General features: G+C 50.0%; 1 protein-coding gene across 1 annotated transcript in view; it reads right to left on the bottom strand.

Annotated features, from left to right (window-relative positions):
- Positions 1-1,032: 1,032 nt before the first annotated feature.
- Positions 1,033-25,213, bottom strand: part of LOC149338118 (uncharacterized) — an 83,933-nt gene continuing 59,752 nt past the window's right edge. The window contains exon 2 of the mRNA XM_089550105.1: positions 1,033-1,110. Within this exon, the coding sequence (XP_089406231.1) occupies positions 1,033-1,110 (78 nt within the window). The remainder of the gene's footprint in view (positions 1,111-25,213) is intronic.

The following is a 25,213-nucleotide window of genomic DNA, read 5'->3' as shown; positions in this document are numbered from 1 at the left end:
GAACTTTAGTTATTCCTTGAGACGACCGCCGAGCTTGCTTCTTCTTACGCCGAAGCTGAGTCATTGAGTTCTTTGAGGGCGCAGGACATCCCAATAAAGATTTTTGTTTAGAAGCCATTCTCGATGTTTTCCTGTTGGCGGCCTGCAGCCACCACTACGTGACAGTATGAACGTGAAGCCCAGTTTAAAGTCTTGCTAACAGATTGGCCTTGGGCGATGTGGACCAAATTGTATGTCTAACCATAGTTCGCCATGCCCTACAGGATGGCGACTCCAAATTTGCACCGGTGCATTTCCGAAAATTTTGCCCAGCCCTACCCCGAAATCTGATCTTGGCTGATGTGGATCAAAATTGCTGTTCAACATTAAATAAGCTGCCAGACAGTATGGCGACCTCCCAATTCGGCCCAGGTCGTTTTGAAAAAATATTTTTCCCAGCCACTCTAAAATTTGATCTTGGCCCAGCGATGTGCTACTTCATGGCCACCCGCAAGTTTGCCACGGGCGATTGCCAAACCTTGATGATTTGGGAATGCTTTCTCCCTGTCTTAGGTTTAGCGAAGTTGTAACCCTGTGGTGTACCATGTCTACTAAAGGTACACAGTGGTGCCTGATGTCGATTATGATGGCCGGCCTTTTGACCCGTAACCTTGACCTTTATTGTTTACAGTTTCGTCGTGGCGACGCTACTATCAGGTTACGTCACGTGACGCAAACGTATGATGCGTCTATAAACGCGTTCTAGTTGAGCTTGTCTCATTACCCATGGAAGGAGAGAAATTGGGACTGTGTGTAGCCATGCCAAAGCTGTCGGACGAACTTTTGGTGTAACTATGGTTAAACCACGTTACTTTATTTACTTGCCTTCTTCAACCTCTGTTCCTCTCGCGTCCTGCTATGCATGGTGTCGCTGATCCACACTCTCTGAATTTTTTCTGCGGCGATTTTTCAGCTTGTCTTTCTTCGATCCTGCTAAAGCATCAAAAATGGTAGCCAACCTAGCCCGTTGTCACCTCCTCGTCTCCCATAGACTCACTCGTGCCCATCGCAATGCACCGTCATGCCGCCGCTTGGACTCTCAACAAGTGTGGCCTGTGGCTGCAGGGCTGGCTGCGAACAGCCGCATAACCAGTGCGCATAACCAGTGCTCGAGCTGTCGCAGTCCTTACGCCGTGCAAACGAAAAAACGAGAACTGATACACTATGCGCGCTCTAGCGTAATTCAGTAGCCTGGCCTCCAACATCATATTTGTGACTGCTACTTTCCTTTTCATTTTAAGTGGGCTCGGAAATGAATAATGTTCGGGCTTTGATTGCTGCTTTCCCTGCAAGCTGCCATAATGTTCTCTGACAGGAAAGCAGAAAGCGACCAAGAGCAGAGGCGACTTCTGTTTGCCAACTGCCACTGCGAAATGTCGAACTTGGCATCATGAGGAAAGGAAAGCTGCCAGGATGTTAAGAAGATTGCTCTTGTCGGTTGAGAAAGGTATTTTCTGAATGCTGCCCACCTTTTCAATCAGTGCGGTAGAATTTCATTTGGCCCGACTTATGTGGCCCTTATGAAGACGTTCTTAGTTTATCGTTTGTGCAACGCGGTGAACAGAAACGCCTGCTCTTGAACTTCCAGTCACAAAATACAAAATCTTTTCATAACGTTTCTGTTTAGCTTGCCGACTTCTTGGTTGCAGGAAAATTTTGCCCCAGTTGTCACCAACTTAAAAAGCCATGGACTGTCAGAGCAGTGTTTTTCAATAGAGCGTATTCAGCTCGTTCGGCCGAAAAGCCACTGGCGTACTCGGCACCGTGTGGTTGAAGTAATCGAGGCCTGCGTAAAGAAATTGGGTCATGCCAACCGTTCGCCACAGCATGTTCGGTATGATGTCATAGGGTTCAGCATTCGTGCACCATAAGGTTACTAGTTAATTTACAGACTAGCTCATAGCGGGGATTCGAACCGGTGCCAATAATCGAGGACTGCGTAAAAAATTGTACTGTAGTGTAGCAGCCGTGCTCGCTCACTGTGGTGAACTGTAGTAGTGAAAGAAGACGACGATCCTGAGGTGTGACGCTCGCTCGCAGCCCGAACGCTTGGCCTGCACCTTTGCTGAACGTTGCAAAGCGACCTAGGTTCTGCTCAGCCACAACCCCATCCTACGTTTGGTGGAGGCTGCTGTAAGTTCCCCCTCTCGTCCTCATCCTGGAGCTCCGTAGCCGCACCTTACCTTCGCCGCCAGTTATGCCTGAAGTCACCAGCCAGACAGCCCCCATCCCGTCGCCTACCATCCTGTGTTCTGGCGGGCTCCGGCAGCGAGATCCCAGCGTCTTCAGCGGTGCCGACGACCACGATGTTGACGACTGGTTGGCGACTTACGAGCGCGTCAGCGCCCACAACAAGTGGGACGATGCCACCAAGCTTGGTAACGTACTATTCTATCTCAGCGACGTTGCCAACTTGTGGTTCCGCAACCACGAGGCCGACTTGCCTACCTGGTCGTCCTTTAAGACCAGCTTCTCGGAGGTATTCGGCCGCCCAGCTGTGCGCAAACTGCGCGCCGAACAACGCCTCCGCGCTCGCGCTCAGCACGCCACTGAAACCTTCACCAGTTACATAGAAGATGTTCTGGACCTGTGCAAGCGCATCAATCCATCCATGCCGGAGGCCGAGAAAATTAGCAACATCCTTAAGGGCATCTCCGACGACGCGTTCCAAATGTTGCTCGCCAGGAATCCGCAAACGGTGGTGGATGTCATTCAGCTTTGTCAGAGCTATGACGTCCTCAGGAAGCAGAGGAATTCTACTCGCCGTTCCGGAGTCCTCGATGAGTCCCTTCCTGCGCCGGCGGTCTGCAGTCTGGTCTCTGACTCGGCCTCCCTGCTTCCCCAGATCAAGGCCTTCATACGGGAAGAAGTGGCCCGCCAACTGTCCCTACTGCCTGTGTCTGGCGACCCTGCGTCACCCATAGATCCCACCCTTCGACGCACCATCCAAGAGCAGGTCGCCGACGTTTTGCCCTCTAGCCCTCGGCCTCCGCCCGTGGCTGCCCCCCTCACCTACGCTGAGGTTGCCGCCAGACCCCGACGCCCCGAATTCTACGTTAACCACCCATCTGTCGCACCGCTACCACCTCCGCCGGCACCTGTCCGTCGTCGCCTGCCGCCTCGCCGTGCCGTCATGAACCCATGGCGTACCTACGACAACCGCCCCATATGTTACTCCTGAGACTTGCCGGGCCACGTCGCCCGACTTTGTCGCCAATACCCGCCGAGTTTCCGGGACGGGGCAAGCCTATTCCACTACGACCCTGCGCCTCCCTCGCAACCAGTTCCCTCCGGCACCCCTGCGGACTCCTTCCACCTTGACCGCTCTTCATATTCTTCACGCCGGTCGCCTTCTCCCCGTCGCCGATCTATCTCTCCCATGCGCCGGCGATCACCCTCTCGTCCGGAGGAAAACTAACAGCCGCAGTTCCGGAGGCAAGAACTGCGATTCCATCGAACTGCCCAAGTCCTCCGTCTTCACCTGCGAATGTTATCGAAGTATTTGTTGATGGCGTCGCCGTTCTCGCCCTTGTAGACACGGGCGCTGCTGTATCCGTTATTAGCGCAGCCCTTTGCCGTAGACTCCGTAAAGTGACGACGCCTGTTTCGAACTTTTGCCTCCGCACTGCAAGCTCGCACCGCATTCAACCTCTAGCATTATGTACAGCTCGCCTTGTTATCCGGGATGTTGTGTATATCGCCGAGTTTTTCGTGCTGTCCTCCTGTTCTCATGACGTCATTCTGGGCTGCGACTTTCTAACCCTTCATCATGCGATCATCGACTGTGCCCGTGCCAGCATTGAACTGTCTCCGCTCTGCGCTACTCTGCCGTCCGACACCTCTCTCCGCCTCGGTAAAATGCTGGTCGCTGCAGATACTGACATCCCTGCCTTCTCTGCTGCCCTGGTTCCCCTCACTTGCGCCTGCGATCCTGATTCAACTGTTCTCTTTACTCCGACCGATGCCGCTGCCCGTCGCCACTGTTTCCTCCTTCCGTTCGCTCTTCTGACTGTCTGCGATGGCCACAGCGCAATCTATGTCACGAACCCTTTTTCTTGTCGATCAACGCTTCTCCGCGGCGAATGCCTGGGCCATGTAGAATCAGTCGATCACGCTCTTCCATACTCCGTCTCTGACGAACCTGCCCCTCTCCAGATAGATGCCATTGGTTCGCCTCCTGCTACACTACAGTACCATAAAAATTTGTGGTTCCAGTGATTGATGATTTATTCCTGTGTGATAGTTTATGACGAGTTAGTGTAATATTTAAAATTAATTGATTAATTAGAAATTAAAAATATGGAAGAAAAGTTTATAGGTGTCAAAAGGCTGAGATTTAAATGCTACTGCTTGCTGATGCTAATTTAGAACGTGTAGAGTGTTTAAATAATTTATTTATTAGTTGAAACAATTGAAAAAATGAACAAAATGCGTTAAAAGGTGTCAGACTGCTCAGCGTGGAAAGCTTAACACTATGCTATGGCGTCACACCCTTCTGGCGGAGCTTATGTGTCCTCTCCAATTTTCGCATTGTTTTCAAATTAGAGTTTGGTCTCTCACGTGACATGCATGCGAGCCAATCTAGAAAAACTCGATTTCTTTTGCAAAAGAAAGGTTCCCTCACTGTGCTGCGATTAGCGTATTGCGCCAAACAGAGCAAGCCAATTTTGAGTGAAATAATTTTTTCCATACAGAACAATTACGTTCGAAGTTGTGGTTCTTTAACGACCATGACAAGGAGATGCACAACATAGCTGAAATAAAAAGGCAATAAAACCAGCTTGCAAATCAAAGACGGGTATTTGATATAGTACGCACTACAACGCAGCGATGTGTTGAAATACATGAAGCAATCTCGTTTTGGCACTCCAATAAGTGTATTTTGGGGGAGACACGGCTCATTAAGATTACAAATTGGCCATACGCTGCAAAGCCAATTTGATAGATTCGGTTACACATTTTACAATTCTTACATGAGCTACAAATTACTCTTCGAAATTTTTTCCGAGTACTTTCTCGCAGAGCCTGTGTCGCGAAATTTAGTGTTATTTATTAATTTCGTCTTTTTCCTGCGATTATAATTCCTGTGGTGATCACATGATCAGAACGTGAATATTTGCGCTACCTCGACTTATTGCAAGGTCATCCTGTAGAAACTGGATAAGAATTTGTTTGCAGGCAGTGCAACAGTTCTCTTGCAATAGGAGGGTCATAAGAAGTTCCGATATGACTCATCAGATCGCAGGAGCTGTGGTTGATGATACACTTTATGAATGACTCAGCCTTGCCATATCACTTATTAAGGCGGAAACTTGGGCTAGTTGGAAAGCGTTTGGATTCATATTTGCTAGCGCTTAGTTAACACACGGGACAAGACCACAAATACACAGGACAGACGCTAGTCTTCAACTTCCGCTTATTCGCAAAACAATCAATATATGACATCTCAAAATAGCTAAACTACACATGCGCAGTAGCAGCGCCACGCCTCAGGAACATCATTTCTTTCTTTGACAGATTAACAGATGGGGTGCTGACGCATTTGGAACCTTCACTATCAAAGCACAGAGCTTCAAAAATTTCACGTTCCGCTTGGGTTTTCATTGTACCTAGAATGATTGTTTCTGGAAAGATTGGTGTGCAAGGTACAGTGTCAGGGTCTCCAAGGTACCGTTCGTTAAAACAGTGTTTGCAGTGCGCAGCGAGATTCCCCCCCGCCGATATGGATTCCGTTGCCAAGCGGTGCTCTCTCAGTCGTTCATTTATGCATCTTCCTGATTGCCCAATATACGCCTTGCCACAAGTGAGCGGGATTTTGTAGACAACACCGACTTTACATGGAACGAACTTCTTTTCGTGCTTCGTAGTGCACACTGGCTTTCTGACCTCGCCGTTCACGAGCTGGCACAAGCGCACAAGTTTCCTCGGGGCAGTCAATACAAGATCGACGCCACACTTCTTCGCCACCTTTTTTAGACGGTGCGACATATTGTGCACATACGGCATAGCCACAAGTTGAGTGCGTCGTTGGGGATATTCACGGTTTTGTTGTCTCCCAGATCTCACTTCCTTTAGGAGCTTTTCTGCAACAGATGTCAGAGTTTCATCCGGAAACCCCGCGTTCTCTAGGCGAAGCTTCTGCAGTGTCACACTTTCAGTGATGCAATGCTCGCTCGACTTACGGAGAGCAGCGGGGAAGGCATTCATGGCAATACCCTTTTGACAAATTTAGAGTGCGCCGAATGATAACTGCGAATCTCTTTTTTTGTTCTCGGCTGATACATCCAGCAAACGCGTGCTCTATCGAACCTAATGCATGTATCAAGGAACTATAGCCTATCGTCGTTTGGGATTTCTGTTGTAAAGGTTAGACCGAAGCTACAAGAATTAAAAACATCGAGCACATTTTTCACCACATCGTCCAGTTTGTCAGACTGAGTTAGGTTCATTACTACAAGGTAGTCGTCAACATACCTAACAATTCCTTTAACTTTGTCAGTGTTGATCCGCGCGACAATGCGTTGGTCAATGTATGCTAAAAAGACATAGCTAAGAACGGGAGCGATGCAGGACCCAATGCATATGCCATCCTTCTGTACATATTCTGCACCTTCATGTTTTATGACAGTCGACAACAGGTAAAATGATACAAGGTTTAAAAAGCTTTCAATTGACATGCTAATAGCATTCTGAAATGACAATGGGGTTCCATGTTTAATAGAGTCACGCAACGAAATCATGATTTCCCCCTGCGGCATCGAGTAAAACACGTCTTTTACATCTACAGAAAAGGCAAAATTAACTTGCGGAGCGTCTTCGTGGTTCTAAATATAGTCTACTACCTCATTAGAATTACTAACCAGTAATTGCCATATCAGCTTCCCAAGCTGCGTTGCCCGTTCTGAATCATAAGACAGGAAGAAAACTTGAGAGTAATTGCGTCTTGAAAAAAAAAATGAGGAGAAATAATACTTAAACCGCCCGATTGTTGGCAAGAGAAAATACGTTAGATAAAAAAATTTCTTGCAGCCTGACTACAAAGTTTCATGGGAGCTACAACAAATTACGCATTTTATTTCAATACGTGCAATGGTATACAGAACACGTATGGCACCTCTAATTCGCCAAGTGTGTTGTAAGAAAATACAATAGCTTTCCATGTGGCAAGTACGTGTAGGCAGCCAGGCTATGGCAATAACTGAGAAGTCACTATTAGCGCGTATGAGACCACACGTTGGCAGTAACACTGGGGCTATTGTCGGCAGTGAGACTGACGCTTCATCGGTGCAATCCTCATGTTAACGACGGGCAATGATCAAAAAAGAGCGAATTTGCTCAATTAACCGATATAGGACAGACATCAAGAAAGACGGATGTTGGTGCAACTGAGGTCAATTTTATGCCAGCGTAGAAACACTGCTGGCCTGCTCGTTCGGATTATTCCTGTGTGCAGGTATGTTTTCGTTAAAGTTTGCATGTCGGAATTACTATCTGATCGATATGAGTGGAGTTCGGGGTGCTTTGCAAGGATATTACATATATTAGTGAATTGTATGGAAAGCAAAGGATGAGCAGTGTCTTCTTAAGAAGGGTATGAATGATTTACATGCTTTTTGTGTTATTGCTCTACGTTTTTCCCGCAGGGTACGTTCTTAGGGAGTGTCAAATGCAGCGCTCCATGTATATAATATTGCTCATGCAAACTTTTTCCCATATAATAGGTAATTCTAAATAGAAGTATGAACTAGAGAAGTTTAAAGAAGACGAAGACTGCGATAAGCTTGACGTGTATTATTCTCAGAACAAAGAAGATGAAGTATCCGGCCAGCAGGGAAGAGTCCATTCGTGGAGAAGGGAAGACGATGACGAAGACCGGGATGACGTGTACCAATTCCAAGGCTATAAAAGCGCGAGGAATAGCGTGGCACAAGGGCGGAGGTCAGAGAACCGGAGTTTCCGGCGGGTCAGGAACGCCTCGGCTGGAAGAGAGCAACGCCGGGTGCTGCTCCAGTGATCTCGAGTTCTACGGCATCGCACCGTAGACTAACCGCCATTCCTGAGCCCGTTACGGGGGGAGAGAATGGCTGACGCAACCACCTACTACGGCCAGGGGTGCCTCTAGCGCTGTTGCCACCCATTAGAATGATGCCCCCAACGCCAACATCACCAGCATCGCCTTCATGGGCGCTTGGACCGGAAGCTTCTACGACGCCGCCAACGACGCCAGTCTGAGCACTTCGAACGCCGCATCGACGCCGGCTATCTAGACTCCACTGACTAAATCCATGCAACGTGTCAGCAGCACCAAACCGTGAGCACGAACACCGAACGATAGTAGCCTGGGTGTTCCCAGGTCGTGTGTATGGGTAATTTGTGTGTTTTCTGTTAGTTTTGTTTGTTAGTTTTGTGTGGTAGTGTTTATGTCGCACAAGGTGTATTAAACCTGCGTCTGTGTAGGCACACCTGTCGCCTAGTCAATTCTTTCAGCCTGAGTGTTCTCCGTGGATCCCTGACGCCATTTATCGACTCAAAGTCTAAACAATCCATCCGCCGTCCGGCTATGGAAACTCATGCACCTTTATTGTGGCCAGGTATTTTCTGGATGCAAGATCAGCGCGAAAGACGAACTGGTTGTGTTTAAACTTGCTCCAATGGTATTGCCACGTATCATTGTAGTGTTTGTTCGTTCACGCTCAAGGCTACAGAAAAGGGTTGTTATCACTTTTGTTCGTGACGCGAGAAGCGACCAGACTAATCTCGATTGATCGCAGCCATGAAAGGTTGCATCCATGTTTTTTCACATTACTGTAGATGATCTTGTCCTGTTATCTGGAAGTTTCCTTGCCGGCTTTAAATTGAGCGATGCCGCGAGCGGCGTACTTTCGTAGTTCGACGACTGACGAGCACGTTTATTGCTTACGCCGCCGCCGAGTGATCAGTTCTTTTCCGGGCGCAAGTCAGCCCAAATATAGCGCTTCGTTTCCAAGTCTTGTTGGTGTTTTCGTGACCGCTGGACTGCCGTCACTACAACGTGACACTTGGTGGAGGTGCTGGGTAGCCTCTCATGTTCCGGACATCCCCTAACATGTCGTGACGCCAGCCCTCTATGTCATCCACCGCAGGATCTGAGTGCAGTCCACCGCGCAAGCCAACGTGTGCTAGGGGACGCACCTGAGTTCGGGAATCTGCCGGACCCTACCCCGAAGCGAAAGCCAGTAGCAACGCCCACCATGAGCTTGCCCCAGACGACGACTCCAATCATTCTTCACCAGCACCGGGTGCTCCCAACCTTCGACGCTTCGCCTGGCGCCGACCCCCAAGAATTGCTGGAACAGCTCGACCGTGTGGCTGTCTTCAACAACTGGGATGATGCTACGAAACTTAAGTACGTCTTCTTCGCCTTGGAGAGAGCAGCTAGAATCTGGTTTGAGAATGAGGAAGCTAGCCTCACGAACTGGGAAACCTACAAGGAGCAGCTTCTGAAGATCTTCACGAACGTCGTGCGAAAGGAGAGTCCAGCAGCTGCTACAGTCTCGCATACAACATCCAAACGGGACCGTTGCTATGTACACTGAGGAGATGAAGCGTCTCTTCCGGCGTGCCGACGAATACATGAAAGAAGAAGAAAAAGTAAAGCTTTTTATGCGAGGAGTCAAAGACCAACTCTTTGCGGGCCTCGTACGGAACCCACCCAAAACCATCGCGGAATTCGTCGAAGAGGCATACACCATGGAAAAAACTCCTGATGCACGAGCCCACCAGTGTGACCTCCAGCAGCGCTTTTTGTCAGCAGGCTGCATGGACACCGCTAACAACGATAGCCTACGGCAGGTTAAACGTGAAATTGTGCGAGAAGAGCTCCGACTATTGCTGCCAACGGGAACGCGTCCGCAGCTTTCATCGCTCACAGACGTCATCCCGGATGAGGTTCAACTGTCTTTGGGTTTGACGCCGACAACCACGCAGCCTCTGCAGCCTACAGCTATGACTTACGCCTCAGCGGTGCGGCGTCCTGCACCTCGACGACGGGACCCAAGCCCCTATCGCCCTCAGCCAGCTGCGTTGGACCGGCGCCCTCTCGCCCCAACCCGCCCGTCCTACGAGCGTCGCACACAGCCGAGGAAATGCGACGAGTGGAGAACTCCCGACCAGCGCCGCCCACTATGTTTTCACTGTGGGGAAGCCGGTCACGTCCTCCGGCACTGCCCATACAGAAGAATGGGCATCCGAGGACTTTCTTACGACGCCCCACGACCCCGACCAGGCCAGCGACCAGCAGAAATCGAGGAGTTTTTGCGTCGGGAAGAATACTCATCGCCGAGCCGGCTATCGCGTTCTCCGTAGCTATCGTCACCGCGCTATGTATCTCCTAGCCGAAACTACGCAGTGCGTGGACGCTCCCCCAGCCCCGAAGGTTAAACTAAATAAAGCAGCCTCTGTAGGTGAGGTTGCTTCTGAGCGCAAGGAAAAATATTCTCCATCGACGAAAACGCAAGACCATACCTCAAATACGGCCACAACACTGACGACGATAACACCGACGACGACGACGACGACGACGCGGCCTGACTTAAAGCTTTTACCGCTGCCCAGTGAAGTAACGTCGGAGTACGCCCAACGCAGCCTCACTACTCGACGAAGCCGAGATCGGACACCGAAGACAATGTACAATACGAGAACGCGAACAAGTGACCTTGAAGTTACGATCGACAGTGACGCAGTTACTGCCTTGGTCGGCACGGGAGCTGACTACTCTGTCATGAGCGGCCCACTCGCTGTCCGACTCAGGAAGGTAACAACAACTTGGGATCGCCCGCTGATCGGCAGAACTTTTTGCTGGGCTAGTTGGTACATTCTGACATTGGTGAAAACAGCGCGAAAGAAGAAGCCCGAAGGCGAAACGAGGAAGTGACAGGAAAGAGCGCTGACTGACAACTGAATTTATTGAGCGAAACTCGCGCAATATATAGGAAGGCACCGCAGGTGGCAACCTGATTATGCTGTCAGGACGGTGCACCGCGAGAGTAACTGTAAATGAGAGAACCTATGCTACAACCTTCCTGATCCTGCAGCAATGCTCGCGAGACGTGATTTTGGGAATGGACTTCCTGAATGAACATCGGGCGATAATCGACCTTCGGTCTAAGTCGATCAAGCTTTCCACGGACAAAGCCATACCTGTTGCGACGAGCGCAACTCATCACGTTGCCTTAAACGTCCTCGACGAAGCATTGAGCGTGCCGCCCCGATCAAGCGTCCTCGCCTGCATAGGTACTGGAGACATCGAAACTGCGGAAGGCGTCGTCGAGGGGAACACCCAGTTACTCCTGGATCGAGGAGTGGGCGTCGCAAGGGGAATCGCCCAAATCCGAAATGGCCAAGCCCGGGTGCTGCTAACAAACTTCACCGAAGAAAGACATGATGTTGGGCTAGTCGGTTCATGGTAAGAGCGAAACAAAACTGCGCGAAGACGACGGGACAAAAGAAAGGCACGAATACACACATACAAAGCGCAGTACATGCAAAGCACATGCAAAGCACACATACACACACACTGCGCTTTGTATGTGTGTATTCGTGCCTTTCTTTTGTCCCGTCGTCTTCGCGCAGTTTTGTTTCGCTCTCACCGAAGAATACCGGCATCTAAACAAAGGTACGACGATTGCCTTTGTCGACGAGCTGCCAGACATCAGAGACATATTTACCCTCCCCGACCAACCCGCAGAACCATCTGACCAAGGCCATCAACCCACGTTCGACATCAACCCAGCATTATCCCGCAGCAGACAAGATTGCTTCTCATCAGCATCGAATGTGCGACGAACCCGGCTTGCCAAGCACCGCATTGTCACAGACAAACACGCCCGACCACTGCGGGACAGCCCCTACCGCGTATCGCCGATAGAACGCCAAGCTATCCGCAAGCAAGTAGAGGAAATGCTACGTCACGACGTCATCCAGCCATCAAGGAGCCCCTGGGCAGCACCAGTTGTCCTAGTGAAAAAGAAAGACGGCACCCTTCGCTTCTGCCTCGATTACAGCCGCCTGAACAGCATTACGAAGAAGGATGTCTACCCCCTCCCCGCATCGACGACACATTGGATAGGCTATGCAACGCTAAGTACTTCTCATCGATGGGCCTGAAGAGCGGCTACTGGCAACCTGAAGTCGACGAAAGAGGTCGAGAGAAGACTGCGTTCATCACGCCAGACGGACTCTTCGAGTTCAAGGTGATGCCATTCGGCCTCTGCTCTGCCCCAGCGACGTTCCAGCGAGTAATCGATACGGTGCTCTCAGGCTTGAAGTGGCAGACTTGCCTAGTCTAGTTAGATGACGTTTTTGCCTTCTCCTCAAGCTTTGAAGACCACCTCAGAAGGCTTCGGATAGTGCTGGAAACGATCAAGCCTTCAGGCCTGACACTGAAACCAGAGAACTGCCACTTCGCCTACGAGGAGCTGCTCTTCCTTGGTCACGTCGTAAGCAAGGATGGAGTTCGCCCAGACCCCCAGAAGACGGCTGCGATCGCAGAGTTTCCACAGCCTAATGATAAGAAAGGTATACGCAGATTCTTTGGATTGTGCGCTTATTACCGGCGATTCGTTAAGAACGTTTCGCGCATCGCTGAACCTTTGACCCAACATACCAAGGCTGACGGTCATTTTAAATGGGAAAGGGCGCAAGAGGAAGCTTAAAACGAGCTGAAGCGCCGCTTACAGCCCCTCCTGTGCTTGGGCACTTTGATGAAAACGCCGAAACCGAAACCCATACAGATGCAAGCAGTGTGGGCTTAGGAGCGGTCCTCGTTCAGAAAAATGGAAGACAGGAGAAAGTTATCGCGTACGCTAGCCGTTCACTGTCGAAAGCCGAAGCCAACTATTCGACCACCGAGAAAGAATTTCTCGCCATTATTTGGGCCACGTCGAATTTTCGCCCTTACCTATACGGACGACCATTCAAGGTTGTGAGCGATCACCATGCTCTGTGCTGGCTAGCCAATTTGAAACATCCTTCTGGCCGCCTTGCTCGTTGGAGCCTGCGCCTTCAAGAATTCGACATAACTGTTGTCTACAAATCTGGCCACAAGCATTCCGACGCAGACTGCTTGTCGCGAGCCCCCGTCGACACAGCACCGGAAGAGGAAGACAGCGACGCTTTCTTAGGACCGGCAAGCGCCAGCAGTTTCGCGCAGCAGCAGCGCTCGGATCCTGAGTTGCAAAGCCTAATTGATTATTTGAAAGGCAAGACCGCATCGCCTCCCCGAGGGCTCAAGCGGCAACTGTCGTCCTTCACAATAATGTCCTCGTGAAGAAGAACTTCGCGCCCAACAGGACAGTGCATCTTCTTGTCGTGCCCAAAAATCTCAGGCAAGAAATTATGCAGGCATATCATGATGAGCCGACTGCAGGACATTTCGGGATTGCTCGCACGTTGCACCGCATCCAGGAGAAGTACTATTGGCCGCGGCTAGCTACCGACGTTTCCCATTACGTGAAAACGTGCCGTGAGCGTCAGCGACGCAAAACGCCTCCGACTAGACCAGCCGGACTCCTGAACCCCATACTACCGCCAACTAAGCCCTTTCAGCAAATAGGAATGGACGTCCTCGTCCTATTTCCGACTTCATCATCAGGTAACAAGTGGATCATCGTGGCCACTGACTACATGACCCGCTACGCTGAAGCAAAAGCGTAGCCTAGTGGTACTGCGACTTCTGTTGCGGTCGATATGCTCTCCATGTACATCGACGCCGAACACAAGACGTGGGACTCTATTCTGCCCTACGTGATCTTCGCCTACAATACTGCCGCCCAGGAGAAAACCAGGTTTACTCCATTCCAGCTTTTATACGGCAGGAAGCCCACGGCAACACTCGACGCACTGCTGCTGCCGCACGTTTCCGACGAAGACAACCTCGATGTCGCCGCCTACCTTCATCGCGCCGAGGAATCCCGAAGACTTGCGCGGCTTCGCATTCAAGACCAGCAGCACACCGACGCCCGACGCTACAATCTGCTCCGACGAGACACGCATTACAAGCCAGGTGATCGGGTTTGGATATGGACGCCAGTACGCCGCCGTGGAATGAGCGAAAAGTTGCTGCGATGCTACTTTGGCCCGTACGGGGTTCTCCGTCGCATCGGTGATCTCGACTATGAACTCATCCGCAACGGCACGACAGCATCTCAGGGACGCCGCACACGCCCGGAAGTCGTACATGTCGTACGCCTGAAGGCATATTATGAACGCTAAAGGACTCGAAGTTTTCATTCTCCGTGTTTGTTTTCATTTTAAAGCATCGAGACGATGCCTCATTGGAAGGGGGGTAATGCCACGTATCATTGTAGTGTTTGTTCGTTCACGCTCAAGGCTGCAGAAAAGGGTTGTTATCACTTTTGTTTGTGACGCGAGAAGCGACCAGACTAATCTCGATTGATCGCAGGCATGAAAGGTTGCATCCAAGTTTTTACAGATTACTGTAGATGATCTTGTCCTGTTATCTGGAAGTGTCCTTGCCGGCTTTAAATTGAGCGATGCCGCGAGCGGCGAACTTTCGTAGTTCGACGACTGCCGAGCACGTTTGTTGCTTACGCCGCCGCCGAGTGATTCAGTTCTTTTGCGGGCGCATGTCAGCCCAAATAAAGAGCTTCGTTTCCAAGTCTTGTTGGTGTTTTCGTGACCGCTGGACTGCCGTCACTACAACGTAACAGTATTCACCGCCTGTTTACTGGAGGAACTACGAGGCCTGATTTGGGAACAGTTGAGGATAAGAATTAATGAAGAGTACCTTAGTAATCCGATTCTCTTATTACATTACCTTGCAAAGCAATTCAGGAGATGAATTTCAAAGCATGATCAGTGAGTTGGACAGGCAGAGGAGAACGGTGAGTCTGAGAATTAGCATCCTGAAAACCAAAGTAATGTTCAAATGTCTCGCAAGGGAACAGCAGTTCAAAGTTGGTATCAAGAGGCTGAAAGTTAGAAACAAATGCGTCTACTTAGGGCAGGTAGCGAGCGCTCATCCAGACCGTGAGAAACTATAAGAATAAAAATGTAGTGGAGCGAATATGGCAGGTTCTCTCAGATTATGTATGGCAGCTTACGAATATCCGTCGTGAGGAAAGTATACAAATGTTGGATTTTACCAGTAATCGCCTCTAGGGCAGAAAATTGGAGGCTAACGTTAAGGTTTCAGCTTAAGTTAGCGACAGCGCAGTTAAGTATGGGAATAAAAATAAATGATGTCTGCTTACGAGACTGCATGCGAGCGGAGTTGGTGAAGGAACAAACGCGAGTAAATGACATCATGTGAAAATCAATAGGAAGAAATGTGCTTGGCCAGGGCATTGAATACGAAGGAAAGATAGGTGCTGTTTCTCAAGGTGAATGGAGTGGATTGCAGGAGTAGGCAAGCGTATGAGGCAGCAGAAAGATAGGTGGATGGATGAGATTAAGAAGTCTGCGAGGATACGGTGTCGGCAGCTGGCAATGGCAAGGTTAATTGCAGTGACGCGGGAGAGGTTTTGGCCGTCCAGTGGGCGTAGTCAGGTTGTTGCTGATGAAGTTTTTCTTTGAACAGTTGAACGTAACAATAACGTGTATGCATTCCTCTTATTGCTATAGATCAACCCAATGGGCTCTTTGATTTGGTGTAGATTCTAGCAAGCAGTCAAGGTGTATCGCATAAACTTCCAACAGCTTCATTTCCTAGCTGGGCCATGCCTCGGGCTGGTTGTCAAGACTACCATAAAAAAGAAGGATGGAGTAGCGAAGTACGTTTTCTCTGTCGTCATCTTGGGAAGTATTTATCGTGAATTCGTTAGTTAGATATCAAAAACGTATTCAAGACAGTTCTGGAGAAGACAGACAATTTTTTATTGAATTTCTTTCATGTTCATATCGATTGTGTGAATTCTGGTAGATAGCTGTTTCAGCTCGACGACCACTGATGCCTGCCCTTGCTTGAGAATTTTTGTCTTCTCTTATCAAAATATAGGGGAGCCAGAGGGAACTTAATTTCGCAACTGTGACAATATAATCGCTTGCAATCATGACGCCAGAAAACTTACATTCTAAGGCCGCCGCGGCCACTGAATGAGCTAAACAGGTAAATCGCTTTCAGCGCTGGGTGCAACACTCGAATTCTCTCGATTTTGTGTAGTCATCATCTGGTCCGTTCTCTCCTCTTATACTTCCCTCTCTCGTACTCGCAGGGAGAAGGTGATTGACTCGGAGGGCGTGCCAGAAGAGATGCTGCGCATGAACAGGGGTTCCTCAGTTGCGACGAACGGCTGCCGCTGGTGTCTTGTTCCTGTGTGTGCCACCTGGTTGCAATCACTTGGCGTGGGCATCATAACGCTGGCTGGCCAGAAATGAAATTCGCCATGAGTCCAAAGTGCCGACAGGTTTCTTCTGTTGTGAGGACGCTAAGGCACAGCGATGACAATGGCATGTTCATCGCTTTACGTCATACCGGGCTTTCGTGCAGCACCTTACATAGAACTCGTGAGGAACAGGGACATGTGAAGTGGTCTTAATCGGCTGACATACCTATTCGCTTTGACCACATCTGCTCCCGGGAAGGAATTCAACACCTGGGACAAATAAAATCCGTGGACTTACTAACAAGCATCTGGCGGTCTTGTTTGTAATTTGCAATGCCGAACATTTCATTTTGCGGTACTCCATATTTGCGTGAAAACAATCACCGAGTCTCTCAAAATTACAAATTGCATGCGTAGGAGTGATATGCTTTTGAACTTGGGTACCTCACCGCGTGCGTGAGATCTGTGCAACGGTATGTAGGACTCGTGCATGCACGCCAGGAAGCAGTGTGTGTCGCAGAGATAGAAGCGCGAACCGCTTGTTGCAGAGAGATATTTGCATTCAACTTGGAGGCGGTAAATCTTCCTCGCAAGTGTAAAGCAGGTTGGATGTAGAATAGCGTGCTCGTTACGCGGTGGAAAACACAATTTATGCACTGCAACAGCTGAACTTCTGGGTGCGCATAATTTTCAGATTTTCGAGCATTCATTTCAGCAAACCTGTGGCTTTAATGACCACAATGCCCTAAATAGCGTTGCTGCGCGATTGCATTAAGCATTAAATAATATTTTCGTGTAGTGAATTCAACCTTGCACTTCCGCCTCGTTTTGAGGGTATATTATAAAACTAACATTTGTATCCATCGTATCACTGGACGTGGTTATTTGATGAGCTTCCCAAACCATAACACATTCTATTATGGTATCATGATGAATGGGTTCAATATCTACCCCTTTTGCTTGCTGCCAAATGGTTATACAAGACGTTGGAAGCAAGGGTATTCTGTCTATTATCACCTGCGAGTAATAATTCGGCAACTATAAATCTGTTGCAAAACACTATATTAGCAAACCGGGCCTACAATACCAGCTACGTGTCTTTGCGATCAATTTCGAAGTCTAAGACAATGCACCGACAGCTCTGCGGACTGCTAATAAAACAGACTTGTCACCTCCGGCCACGACTTCACAACAACTCTTTCATGACCACTTTGACATGCGGGCGGCATCTTATGAGTGACGTGCGAACATGGACCTCCGTATACGTCCACCTATTCGGGCAGGCCAACTAGCTCGTTTTGGCCATGTACGGACAAACTTGATAGTAATGTGTTTCATAGGTGCGGACCAGGTGGCGACATGGAAGCCCCCACTACGCACGGCGGCAGTGCTACCAGGAGTAACGAGGTGGTAATCTGTCCTCCTCGCCAGGCATCTCCCCTTAAAAATTTTGCTTTTGCGATTCTTCCGAAAATCTTTGATATTCACTCATTAGAATGTAATGAGTTTTCTTTAGATCTGTATGAAATTTTTGTCCAGAGTTTCAATTACTAATTTGCCACCACGTTGTTAGGAACACGGCTAACGTTCTTTACAAGAAACACTGTAATGACTTGCTTTAGAAACTCCTTAAGGAGTCTGTTTAGAAATCCTTTTGAGCGCGCTTATTTTATTAACATGCTCTTTTTGAATTTGCATGGAATTTGGGTACGGTGTTTCAATAACTAATTGCTCCAGTAGCACAAACGGGGCTCTGAATTGTGGGCCCTCGGGGACCGAACACGGGCAGCGCATGGAGGCCCAATGTGGGATATGTGCGGGATTTGCAACTCGGCACCGCGCGGGACCCACAGGGGTGGCTCAGTAGGCTTGCTACATAGGACCAGCAGGCGAGCCCTATGGTCTGCATGCATAAAAACGATAAAGGAGGCTTTCCTCGGTCCTTTGTGGGACCCATAGGGGCAGTAATGGGCTTCTCAGAGGGGACCTAGGGGGGCTTAGGCGGCAGTGCAACGGGGACCCAAATGGGCTAGCTCAAGTCCAGCCCACGTGGCTAGCCCAAGTCCGACCCACAGGCAAACACACATAGACCATGAAAGAGACAGGACACACACCAGCGCTGAATTCAGCGCTGGTATGTTGTCCTCTCTCTTTTTTGGCCTTGGTGTGTTTGCGCTGTTGAACCACCATTATGAATCTACACTAATTAACCCAATCGCCACTTCTTCCACAGGCAAAACAGTCCACTTTCGCTTCTCAACCGGATTTCCTTGAGACGACCGTTCCCCCGCCCCATTTCTTCTCCTTGTTAGAGACACCTACGTGCGTGCTGTCTGTTGCCCATCGAAGCAGAAACACGAGCTATGATGCATTCCGGGAAAGGTCTATTGGACAGTCGCAGGTATTAAGCGACAGTGTAAGGAGCTCGTTCCGGCAAAATCCCGGCTCCGCCCATCGTCAGTCGGAAAAAGCCCCAATTTCTGTAAATAGAAAAAGAAAATAGCCCCACTGCGCCAGGTGGGCAAGTAACGCGTATGCCACGAAGGTTTTTTGTTTGTCCTTTATTGCCCGTAGGCCACGAATGGTAGTTGTTTCAGGCGTGTTGAGGGACACCCATTGAACGCGTGGTCGGATGTATGACTTAGTAACTTGTGTTTGGGATGTTTTCTGGTCTGACAGTAATGAAAAACAAAACAAATATTGGTGTGGTGTATGGGGGCTATGAGGGACGCCGCAGTGAAGGGCTTCGGAAATTTCGAACACCTGGAATTTTTAACGTGCACTGACATCGCACAGTACACGGGCCTCTAGAATTTCGCCTTCATCGAAATTAGGCCGCCGCATCAGGGATCGAGCCCGCGTCTTTCGGGTCAGCAGCCGAGCGCCGTAACCACTGAGGCACCGCGGCGAGGCCAAAGAAATATTAATATACTAATTAGGCGTTAGAAATCGGACGGACTGAAAAGGGGTGTTGTGGTGCTTCACTGTACTGAATCAAATGGTGTGTATGTGTAGAAGTGGCGTAGTATTGCTTGCTCTGTAAGCTAGATAGGGATTGATGATGTATGTGTAGAAGTGGCGCAGTATCCCGGGCTCTGTAAGCTAGATAAGGATTGATGATAGGTAATCGATAATTGGGATTGTAATGGACGATCGTTATCGGAAAATGATTGTGGATTGGTAATCGCTAAGAAATAAGAAAAAGAAAAGAGAGGATAAGGAGCTATCGATAATCTCACGCAGCAGTTGTCGTACGTCACATTACTTAAAGAGATATTGTCCACAAAACAAGACAGGGAGAAAGAGAAGGCACGGACAAGCCAATGTTGTGTCTCTACCCCCCCCCCCCCCCCTAACTCTCTTTGTGTGTTGCCGTCACACCTGTATCCACATAGGCCATTCCCAGGGGGAGTGTGTGGTTCTGCCAAAATAGTCTTTCTTCATGCACGCGCTCCCATGCGACCTCCTGAAAGATGGGACCAGACACGATGGGACAGATACGACTCCTGGATTCCTCGTACCACCACTTCTGCCTAACTGCCACGAAGTGTTTTTCCGGAGTTCCCCTTAAACGGCACCCAACGCAGCAGTATTGGCCCTGCGACTTTGTGTGTGCATCTGCCAAGGTGACATGTCTCAACGCCTGCTGCCACCTGCGGAGACGAGCGTCTGCCATTCAACCGCGCCTCGCTCTTTTGTCAACAGCGGGGTGACGCCGCAGCAGGTGTTCGCCTTTGGGGCATTTCCTTGAAACAAGATATAGGATCCACCTGGCCGGAAAGCCGACTAGCCCGACAACACGCTCTTCTGGACACTTCCGAGTATCCAAGTGCCTCAGCCGAGGAAGACGACGAAGCGGGGAACGACCTAAGGAGCACCCGGATGAAGTCCCTACGATTGGGTGGAAAAGGCGGGAAGATCTCGGGAGGGTCTATTTAAAGAGCTCGACACGTTCATCGAGGAGCGATTCCCGGAGCGATTCCCTGAGCGATTGCCTCAACGTTTCCCTGAGACTTCTCAGCTTTTACCATGTTTGTCATTGCTTGTAAATAAATTTGTAAATATGTGAATACAGTTTTTCCTTTACATCTCCTACTCCCTGTCTCCGGCCCACGTTCCTTTCTCCGTCGGCACAGCGGTGGTGCTCCTGGACCCGACGCCTGGTGAAACACGCTACTAGCCCGGCAAAACATATCACCATGCATCCGATGACGCATTGCCCTGAACACTAGCAATGCTCAGTATGCACCTCACACCTTTCGTATTTGAATCAATATTGCTGTGCAAATGTGTGTCGTAACACTGCTGTAGTGCAAATAGGTTGCTCGGACGATTCCAATGATTGCTTGGTCATGCTCCTTTATTTACGGCACATTCCGCAGCATCGATGCGATGCGTGATGTTTGTTCAGGGCCTTGAGCCGCTCCCACTCAGGACGCTCATCGCTGATTGCGCTGGCACGTATGCACCATATGCCTGTGTAAAGAAAGAATACGCGCCACAAAACTAATTTTAGTCTTGTTACCGTGAAGGACAAGAAATTTCGGTTTGTAACTGAGAGTAAATTTTGCGGAATTTTTTCCCTCTACGCTGTGCAATCTAATAATGGCTTGTTCAAAAATAGCACTGAACAACTAGAAAATTCCTGTTGACGCCCAGCATATAACCGAGACGGCGGCAGCACTTACACAACAAAGTGATTTCAAATGCGTACTTACGTCCTAGCACCACGACGTCGCCGTCATAAAATCCGCCTTCACCGCCGTGGCCTCCACCGCTCAAATGTCAGTAAATGTTACTGTTGACCACTCACGCCTTTCAGAGCGAAGTTATTCATCACTGAGACAAGGGCGACAGGGTTCCACCATACTTGCACTGGACGTACGCTTGGAAGGCGATGTCATCTTCGATCGTGGATTGATCAAGGCAACACGAGGAAAGGCACAAAAACTGTATAACACAAATGCAACCAGGTCTAGTGAGTGCCAGCGTGTTTTCGCAGCTACCTTCACCGCCTCACACTCAACCCATCCGCAGGAGAGAAGAAAAACCTGTTCCAAACAAACGCAAGAAAGGCGGGGGAGCACTTCTGCATACTGTCACCTCGCAGTGACCAGACACAGTGAACAAGTTGAATCGGAGCCCCCTCTCCACTTCATGGAAGCGTCGCGGGGAGTGTGGTCGGGAGGGTGGCTTAAAATGTTCGGTAGTGGGTTGCAGAGTGAGCGCCTCCGCGCGATTTCGGGGAAGGGGGCTGGGCGGGACAGGACAGACACAGAGGAGCTCTCGGGGAAGGAACGAGGGCAGAAAGAAAAACCGGGGATGAGCAAGTTTTTTGTTGCGAGCGGACAAAGGAAAAGCAGGGAAGGCGGTGGGGAGAGGAAAGAAAAACTTTAAAAAAAATTTGCGCATACATGTGTTACTCGTGTAACCTTTCTACAGGAGTTTTTGTTTTTATTTTGTTCTCTCTAGACCTGTACCTTTTCGCTAGCCCGAATCGTCGCAATTTAGGGAACACCTCAAGTTGCCGACTCCGTTGAGTTGACCTTTTCTTGTTCGTCGATAGAAATGTTCTGGGTGATTTGTGATTAGTATGTCTTCCTGATACGGTGAAGGGTGGGGCCTCTCACGACGCCGCTTGGACAAGTTGCGTTATCAATGTCCGATCACTTGAAGAAGAAGCGCAAAAAATGCCTGCACGAAAACCAAGAATTTTGTGTCTTGTCGATGCGTCGCTACAGACTGCTTCTAGCGGAGATTAAGAAAGCTGCTGCAATGAACGCGACCGTAACGAACCTTTTGCAGCCTCTGGCGCGGTCGGCGGAGGCTCGCTGTGTTCATCGACCAGTTGTGAATTCCATGCGCCACATGTTGAATGGAGACTACGAAAGCGCTTGTAGCGCTGGCGTATTTGAAGTGCATTGAAACAAGCGAGAAACCTTATGCTGGAAGCTTTCTCCGCGGAGACCGTAGGACCCCAGAAAAAAATGGAATGCGATAAACGCAAAAACACGAACAAAGCTCAGAAGCGGGTTCTTTTGTTATTACGGCGTTCAAAGAGCAGCTCTTCGTCAGAGTGAAACATGCAAGGACTTGCTATTTGGGGACGCTTAACTCCTTCTAGCTCTGATGTAGGGTATGCTGGCTGACTAAATGTGAGAACGTCAACTCTTCCGGTGTACAATTGATGTGGGTCTGTCGATGGGTGTTGCCCGGAAACTCGCCAATGGCGCATGATGTTTATGCACTATGAAGCCCAGAGTAATCTGCTCAGGATTTACGAAGGCTGCTGGCGGATATATACGTACTAGCCGTTTGCCCCCACACACTGCATGTTTGGCTACGGCGCAGCTCACGCTTAGGCATTTTCTACCAGATATGTACGATACAGGCGGGGAATATGCTGGAATCGCAATTGTGCCCATGCCTAGCCCATGTTTTTTCTATGCAGGACCCATGTAGGTTGCAGGCGGGAATACCGGTGTTAGCGCACACACAGCCCAATTGGCTCCGTCAGGGTGCTGCACGGGAGCACCTGTTTGGTGTGCCCGCACTTCACCGTCATGTAGCCCCACCTTTTATGCACACGAACTGCACACAGACCACCATGCTTACCCCTTTCATACCCGATTGAGAATACAGGCGGTGAAGACGTCGGTATGGCAAATGTGCCCATGCGCAGCCCACGCGGGATCATTTCCCGTGTTGCTCAGAGAGCCCAAACTGCATGCCTGAAACGCTTCCCCATTGTGAAGCCCACAGTTTAGCCCCTTGTTACATACGAGGTAGCACGGTCGTGTGCCGGAAAGGAAATGTGGGACGTCGAAGACGAGGCTACTGGAAAAAGACAATGAGAGAGGACTTTATACAGGAATTAACATATTTACAAGTGAGCTGCAGGAACGCTGCATCACGATAGCTCATCAGGAGATCATTCGATGACAAAGAGCTCCTCGGCCGTGCCGCTGCTTGGGTTTTAAAGAGTTCCCTTCCCTAGGGTCCCTAGATGGGGGCCGGGCCTGCAGGGGAAGGAAGTTCTCACTGGCACCACTCACAGACACACACGCACTCACTCACTCCCGAGAGATCACACCGCCGTCACGCGCTGGGAGAGGGAGGAACGATGCAATCACCGTAGCGCAGACGCCGGAATGTCCATGAGCGGCGTTCCCGCGCATTACGAACGCGCGTTCACAGTCGGTGTAGGGGAAACGCTCGCTCAACCGGGCAGACGGACGCGGCTTCCGTGGCAATCCAGGCGCTCACCCAACGCGCGTCTCGGGGTTTGTTGGCGTTTCGCTGCTGCCATGTCGTTGTCTTCCCCAGGACGAAGGCGAGACGTAACAGACTGCCCCGCCGGGGGAAGGACACCCCGATGGACAGGGGACAGCATCCGCTGTCCGGAGGGATGTCGCTTGAGGCTGGTCTCAACCGGAGTCGGTTGTCTCTCGGCGGTTCTGGAGCTCAGCGCACCCCGAAGGCTTCCTTTGCATATGCAGGTTCCCAAAGGGCACTGCAATGTGACTCGTGCTCCACTAGTGAAAGAACCACGCCGAACACCCAACCGCTCAGTCCGCAAGCACGACACAATCTCCACTAAGCGATGCCAGGCTCTTTCCCTCTTACAAAGTCAATTAATCCCTGGGAGTAGTTCCGCAGCACTGAGAAAATGCCCACAAATCGGCACATTACACCACAAAGCGCATCTCAATTTAAAACAAACAAAACCAATAGGCTCAAAATCCTATATCAGGAAAAAAAACCACCAGCAAACTGCAACTATGATGCTGATTCTTGCGCTAGGGACCTCAACTTAAGCTATCGGCATTACCTTTGAGACTCCCCTTTTTATGATGTATTCCGATTCGTAATGACCCCGACAATTACGAATGCGCTTGTTTCCCCTTCATTTTCTGCTAAACTTTTTTTTTTCAACAGGAATCGCTCAAAAAAGAAAAAGCAAACAGCAGAGACATCCTCGGAATCCGCTGCTAACGAGCCGCGCGGCGGCTCAAAGGCGTCGCCTATTCTTCAACCGCGCCCTGCGCGGTCGCACACCAACAGTGGCTTTAGCAACCGAAAATTCACAAAATTCGAAGGGCTTAACTGCGCTTCGACACCTGCGAGCCTCAGACGCCACGCGACATTGATTTGTTCCGCACCCCGGCCGCGGGTCTCCAACACCTGAGCCGCGTCTGAACATTTGAATGCGAGGGGTTGACGGTCGCGCATGAAACAAACGCCTGCATGAACTCCTTTCTCGATTCAACATTGTCCTTCGACTGGAACGCGTTCTGCGGCGTTCTTTCATGTGGTAGCTGGGCGTCCTCTGCGACCCGCTGCGAGGTTCACACGTCCTGCAAGAACTACCGCGGGGTCGCCGCGATGGGTCAGGTGGCTTTCGTTTTTTCTGAACGCGCCCAGTCAGTCTGGTCCTTTTTCGGCGCCTGTCGCGTCTGGAGTACTCGGTAGACTCGCGGTCAATCTCTTTAAAGCAAAGCGTCGTCTCCAAATTTGGGCTGCTAATGTTCGCCGGCCGCATCGAAGAAATGTCTCCCTTGATTTCCTCATTCCGCCGGCCGGTGAGCTCACTATTTTCTTCCTGAGAGAAAACGCCAGCCTCACTTTTCAAAATAGCCTCGGCCTCAGAGTTCGAGACGGACGCTTCTTTCTTAGCACTGACAGTGCTAGCAAACAAAGCAGGTCGCTCGGCTTTGTTTTCGATGGGAATCCGGCAACTCACAGCTTGCTCTTGATTCCCATTATACTCGGCCTTCGCAGAACTTTCATCATTACCTTCCTCGAATAATACAAGGACTACTTTTCCCTGGTCACTGAGACCTTCGGCGTCT

This window comes from Amblyomma mixtum, chromosome 6 (assembly GCF_055824585.1).
Source record: "Amblyomma mixtum isolate Tamu chromosome 6, ASM5582458v1, whole genome shotgun sequence".
NCBI lineage: Eukaryota > Metazoa > Arthropoda > Arachnida > Ixodida > Ixodidae > Amblyomma > Amblyomma mixtum.
Note: the sequence above shows the minus strand (reverse complement) of the source record. Positions and strands in the feature narration are given on the sequence as shown.